At 40.2% G+C, this 6,556-nt stretch overlaps 1 protein-coding gene across 7 annotated transcripts in view; it reads left to right on the forward strand.

Annotated features, from left to right (window-relative positions):
* LOC133518292 (hepatic leukemia factor) overlaps positions 1-5,833 on the forward strand; it is a 177,606-nt gene extending 171,773 nt beyond the window's left edge. For 6 of the 7 annotated variants that reach the window (XM_061852005.1, XM_061851980.1, XM_061851974.1 and 3 more), the window contains 3 exons: positions 1,565-1,702; positions 2,141-2,284; positions 3,117-5,596. In XM_061852005.1, coding sequence (XP_061707989.1) covers positions 1,565-1,702; positions 2,141-2,227 — 225 coding nt within the window. In that variant the 3' untranslated portion in view covers positions 2,228-2,284; positions 3,117-5,596. Of the gene's footprint in view, positions 1-1,564; positions 1,703-2,140; positions 2,285-3,116 lie in introns of all 7 variants that reach the window. The other variant, XM_061851966.1, reaches the window with a different exon arrangement.
* Positions 5,834-6,556: the final 723 nt, after the last annotated feature.

Raw genomic sequence — 6,556 nt, forward strand, 5'->3', positions numbered from 1 at the left:
ACGGATTGGAAATATACATCCTCCAAGGTTTTCGTTTTCAGTTTTTCAAATGGGAGTAAACAATTTCCACCCGCTGTTCACCACAGACTTAAACCGCGCGAGACTAGTGTCACCGATGACTCTGTAGTCTTTGTACTGCAGCCACGGGGGTTTCAAATATTCTACTTGGTACAATTTTATTCAGTTTACAATTTGTTATATCATATACATATGATTTAATATAGGTATGTGTCGAAGAACACAAAAACGTATATACTTATTGAAGTCTTATTTAATGATAAATACGTGAGCAAGAAAACTGTATTAGTATAAAGGAGATCATATAAGATAGGTATTTGTTCTATGGAAAGAACCAAAATGTTGATTCAAAATATGTTTTTTGAAGTACTCGTATATTCTAGATGACTATATTTAAGGCAAACGATATATACGCCATTTGCTAATTGAAAACCTCATGGCCATAGTACCTACTATCCGGCGTTACCAAGTGTTTGAGTGTATTTTTCCGGGCGAAGGGTGAGGAAGTTACAATGTAGCACTAACGAAGCTTCTTTATGCGTTATCGAATTTTACAATTGTAAATAAAAGTGCCAACATTTCATGATTCTTCTCTCGCTCGATAATATAATATGTTTTAAAACGTTTGTTTGTGGGGAATGGTACCAAATTGCATAGATAATAAAGCCAAAACTTAAAGAAAATATGAAATTTATTCATTCATAATTTAATACCTACCTAGGCCAATGATATGGAATTACTAAAGTCGCGAAAAGGGCTGAAATCCATTTTTCGTAAAAAGTATCTTTGTATTATTTAAATAATCTTATTTAATCATAGCGTTTAAGATATTGTTTTGATATATGTACATATATCAAAAAAATAGGATATGGCGTTTATTGAACATTGTTTCCTCTTTCTGGTGCCCTAAAGCCCTAAAACACTTATTGAGGACGTGTTTGAAATATGGCGTCCAGTCAACTCCATAATGTGCGTTAGGCACGTGACGTGTTTTTTCGACTTAGCGAAAATATTTAAAAGACTACTGTCATTATGATCTCTTTTTGACCAAGACATTGATTTTAATACCCAATAGTGCTTTTAATTACCTACTTACAATTCTCTATAAAACATATTATACTTACCTATGTACATATTTTATTGATTATTTTCCTTGGTGCAAATATATATTAAAGGTCGGTTGTACCAAATCATCAGATCTCTCACCGTTAAAGCGTTCGCTAAATTTTATAGGAATTTTTATAGTACTGTTGACTGACGTTGATAAGTCCGCAAAATGTGGTTGGTGCAACTGGCGCTTAGTATGGAACTAATCGACATCACAAAAAGTCACTGCCAAATGGCACATTTCTAGTGTCCATTAAGTTGATTATTTACTGGGTGGGAGTTCAGGGTAGACACACAGACGTGCCATTCCGCACGAAGCCATAGCAAGTCGGCTGAATCTGTCGGTCAGTTCTGTATGGTTGTTGTATTTTACGGGCGGGTGAAGGATCGTATGAGTTTGTGGAGCGGCGTGCTAACCCTATATCGACGTCGTCGGCAGTTCGTGCCCGATGACCTGAAAGACGACAAGTACTGGGCGCGCCGGCGGAAGAACAACATGGCGGCGAAGCGTTCCCGCGACGCGCGCCGGATGAAGGAGAACCAAATCGCACTAAGGGCCGGATACCTGGAAAAAGAGGTTCGTGTCTTGTCTTACTCACTCGAATGACTGCTGTTATTTTAGTATGTAAAGAAAATGCATAGTTAACGTCTGCGGGACAATCAAGGCACAAACAGTTACAGTCGTCTCATCCGCTATGGGAATTTTATTATCGGTCGGCTAGCAAAAATGTTAATCAATGTTAAGGAATGATTAAATTAAACTGATAATATTCTTAATTTATCTTGTAATTTAATTTAACTGGACGGACATAATAGGGCCCATCTTTTGCCACATGTGACAAACAAAAACTGTAGATGTTAGGTAAAATTGTGTTAAATGTTTAACTACAACCCATGGTATTTATTATAAAGCCAACAGAATCATTTATAAGTAATTTCAAAATCACTTTGCTGTCCTTTTGATTATATAATGTAGTGAGTGTAGTGACTTAAACAATATAATCTGATCTTCCAGAACATGGGGTTGCGACAAGAAGTAGAGCTGTTGAAGAAAGAGAACCACATCCTGCGCGAGAAGTTATCCAAGTACGCGGACGTATAGGCGGACGCAAATTCTCGCCCGCACCTTCCCGCATAGCACAAACACGCCACTCGACATGTATGTACCATTATTACATTCAACGCCGTGTTTGTCAAAAGGAGCATTCCACGAAATTGTCTACCGTTATCCCGTACGAAAGCGAATTTTCTGAAGATGTACAGATATATTTGTGTTTTTTTCCATCACAATGCATGTATTAAAATCTCAATATAATAATAACCATCAACGTGAAGCGCTGAAAAAATGTAGTAAACATGCGAAATAAAATGACTCTCTACAAGTCAGCTCATCGAATGACCCAAAACACTGAATGAACAAAATTTTGATTCATCAGGGAAACATTCATTTATTCAAATACCTACCTACTCCACACGGGTAAACCTGAATTACTTATACACCAAAACTTTCCTCAAGAATCAATGTATTGATAAGTGAACCTTGAGTTTATCGCGAACATACAGACATACAGACATACAGACAGACGCGGTGGAGGCCTTTGTTTTATAAGGTGTAGTGATAAGCGAACTAGTATTTTTTTGTTCTAGTGTTGGGTATACATTAAATATATATATTATATTCGCGATTGCATAGTGAAACTATTGTTGATTACAAACCCAAAATAGACGTGTTAAATTGGTGTTAAAAGTAACATTTTACTTAGTTAAAAAAAAAAAAAACATCAGTCGACAATTTACTTAATCTACCTATATTTTAATCAATGATACTTATATCTATATTTAACTGTTCATGTAAAATCATTTAAAAAAACATAGGTACTAGATTTTCCTAAAAGTTGACCACTATTCAGCTAGTATACACAATATGCTATTCACTGTAAGAAAAGCGTGTCAGATGAAAGAGGAATTATGTACTTCATTATTGTTTGCAGGTCGCAGGCGCACCCTCGGCGCGCGCCGCCGCCGCCGCCGGCCGCGGACACTCTTCTTGCTTCTCGCGACGCCTCTTCAGTTCCCGCCTCCGCCGTGCTGACTGCCACATCTCACTTCAATTCAGCTTCTGATGATCCTCTCTCTGACTAGTCTGTTCTGTCGTTATGTTACCGTTAGAAAGCTATCTGGGTTCGTTTATAATTCTACACCAATATTCCCACCAAACTGCTGATTTGGTATTCAGTGATCGTGGTACATTTGGTTTGCCAGAAATTTATACCATTCATGTATAAAATATAACATTCACTTTTACACGTGTATTTTAAAAAGTATTTTAATTCGTGTCCGTGGAATCAATGACATAGCGAATCGGCAGTCCACCTTAAGTTCTGTAACAGGTTTTAATGGACTATCTTACAAAATGTTGAAGTTACGTAGGATTAATCAATATTGCAGTTACCGTAAGTTTACCTAGTTAGTTTAATAGATAAAATGTTAACCAAAGTCCCATTCGAGCTCCGCTCCGATCTATCGTCGTCTCTAATTCCTTCAATTCGGACTCTGTCCGTCACTCAACAGGGTTAGCCAACGACGTACGGACCAAAATTATATGGCAAATTGTTATTTTTGAAGGGTGTTTGTTGTAAGTATGGTGCCGAGTGTGCACCGCGTCATGTTTTCCGACCCGAATGTGGATTATTGTAATAAGTTAATGTTGTTGAATATTTATATTGCGCCGGCAGGGACCGCGCGGCGCCCGCGCCGGACCGCTCGCACACCGCTGCGGGCTGCCGCGCGCTAGATTGCTCAAGTGGCTCGCGTACGCATGCGCAAATTAGAGGCTGCGTCTGTATATAGGTAGTTTAAATGGGGCCCAGAGACGGCCCCGGGCCGCGTCCCGGACCTCGGATCCTCTCCGAATCTGTATTATAAATGTTACCGAAAGCTCCCCGTCCGTCCCTCGGTTCCGGCACGAAGGCAGCCTGTCCGCGCCGCGTCCGGGGCCGCCGCCCGCGTTCTGGCGCCGCAGGTGTCTCACCGGCTCGCTTCGTAGGCCCGCTCCCAGAGATTAACTCCCACGGTGGCGCTCTGGCGCCCATTGCCTCTTTTAGCGCATCACATGCGTACCCTTTGTCGTTTACGTAGTGAGCGAATACTATAGTTTCGTTTCAAATTTACTTAGTGATAGTTTTAAGTAGTTGGTAGATTCCGTAGCGTAGTTGTTATTAGTCTATTTTTGTTATGGCTGTAGTTGTTAACGTTTTTAAAAGTTTATATTTTTTTAGTTGTAAACGGACTTGAGTTATGGTATCGTATGGATAGGACCCGTGAGTAGAGTCGGCGCGGGCGGGCGCGGCGAGGGTGGCGCGCCCAGTGCCGGGTCCGGTGCGCCGTCCTCGTCGCGCGCCGGCCTCCGCGGCCCAGCTGCGCCTCCCAATGCACTGAAAGCGTCCTTTGATGCTCCCCCGCACTCTATTTGACTCGTGCTAATGTTAATATATATTTTTGTAGGTTTTTGTCGTTGATAAATGAGTCAATTGAATGTTTATTGAATTGAAGAAAATAATGTTTATAAACTAAGACTAAGAAGTTGTTGCATTTGAAAGTATTTTATGGATACAAAGCGAGAACAATAAAATGTTTTTTCTATAAAAGTTTACAAGTGAGGGATTCTATGAAGGTGTGACGGTTGAACTTTTGAAATGCACTGTTTCATATCAAATGATAATTATTATAATATGTAACGAACCTAATGTTAATTGGCCGCCCAGTGCGGCATTTGATACTCTATCTTGTTTGTTATAATATACATTAACATACGCAATATATGTAATGGTTTTGTAAATCCATACATAATAATATTAAAAACGTTTCTTCGAAAATTGTAACATGGGTATAGTTGATATGATAGTTTTAAGTCTGGTTCACACGACAACGTCTCACGCCGGTAGCATCGCTTATGCAGCTGTAGACCACAGCGGGCGGCGGCTGTCGTGTGAAGCGGCCGCGAGGCGTCGTGATAACAAGGAGTTGTATGTAAGAACATTACAGTTAGCTATACTTAAACCTAAGCTAGGAGAAGTGTAGTGTACGTGAAGTGAATCGGGCGGGGCGGCCGCGCGCTGCCCCGGCGCCGCTTTCCTCGCCCGGCAACCTCAAGCTCGCCGCGTTGTCCCCTCTCCCCCGCCCTACCCTCACCCCACCCCACCTAACCACGTACGTCCTCCACCGCCGCCCTCCCGAATAGGTCCGCTCGCTGCACTGTATCCGGCCCTACTCGCACCTCTTCCCGTTTACTCTATTTATTTGAAAACCTGATGTAAAACATCCTCGATTGAGGCTACTTTATTTTTAAAAGTAGGTGTCTGTTACCTTTGCAACAACATAAAACCATATCGATTTACTTGTACGAGTAGTATTTTGTTTGACCGTAATTTATATGGTTCTATGGATTGAAATAAACGTTAATTGTTGTATTTATGTTCGTTTTTATTTAAATCGGCGTCCACATGTGCTCGCCGGCGCGGCGACCCGGCCGCGGGCAAGGAGCGCGCGTTTCGCCCACTACGTTAATTTATTGATTATGTTAATCATTGATCATACGAAGTGATGTACCGAGCTCAAAGCCTCGAATCTATTGATTACATCTGCTGACGGTATATTTCCTAAATCGGTGTTTTATGTAATAAATCGTGATATAAGTACCTTGCACAAACCGTGAGTTTTCATTATCCTTGTTTAACCGTACTTCTGCCTGTATGCGTCTGAGCTTAGGTCACAATCACACAGATTTTAAAACCAGAGTTATTGTCACTCCTGTGGACAATAGTGTTCATACAGTATGTGTCCCACCATGGGGCTTTAAATGGAGGGCTCGATTCTACTCGCTAAATCGAGCTACTTGTACTATGGGCCCAACCGCGAAAACGCAATTTTTTTTGACTTGTCCATAGAAAACATCGATCAGCTAACATGTATGAAATGTGTTATTTGAAATAAATAAATAAAATAAAAATAAAATTAAAAAGTTAAAAATCTTTTCACTATTACGGGGATGGTCCCATAGTAAAAGTGGCTCAGTGCAGCGAGTAGACTCGAGCCCTGCATTTAGCCCCATGATGGCCATGCTGGTAGACAGCCTGTATAAGTTATACCCTTATATCCGAGCTTAATAGTCGCGTACACATAGTCTATATAGATGATAATCTACCGCAATTGTTTCGTTTAGTTGCGATGTAATTATATTTACCCAAAGTTAGAAAAAAGAACATTGTCAGCCATGTATTTCATGAGATTTTTATGACTTATTTACGTACTGTTGTCAGTACGCTTTCTAATTCTGGATATCTACTTGTAAGTTGTCTCATATAAAATGGGTATAAAAAAAAATGGGTATATAGTTTTCATAGTATACATTAGGTCATAATAATAATAAAAG

Source organism: Cydia pomonella, chromosome 1 (assembly GCF_033807575.1).
Source record: "Cydia pomonella isolate Wapato2018A chromosome 1, ilCydPomo1, whole genome shotgun sequence".
Classification (NCBI taxonomy): Eukaryota; Metazoa; Arthropoda; class Insecta; order Lepidoptera; family Tortricidae; genus Cydia; species Cydia pomonella.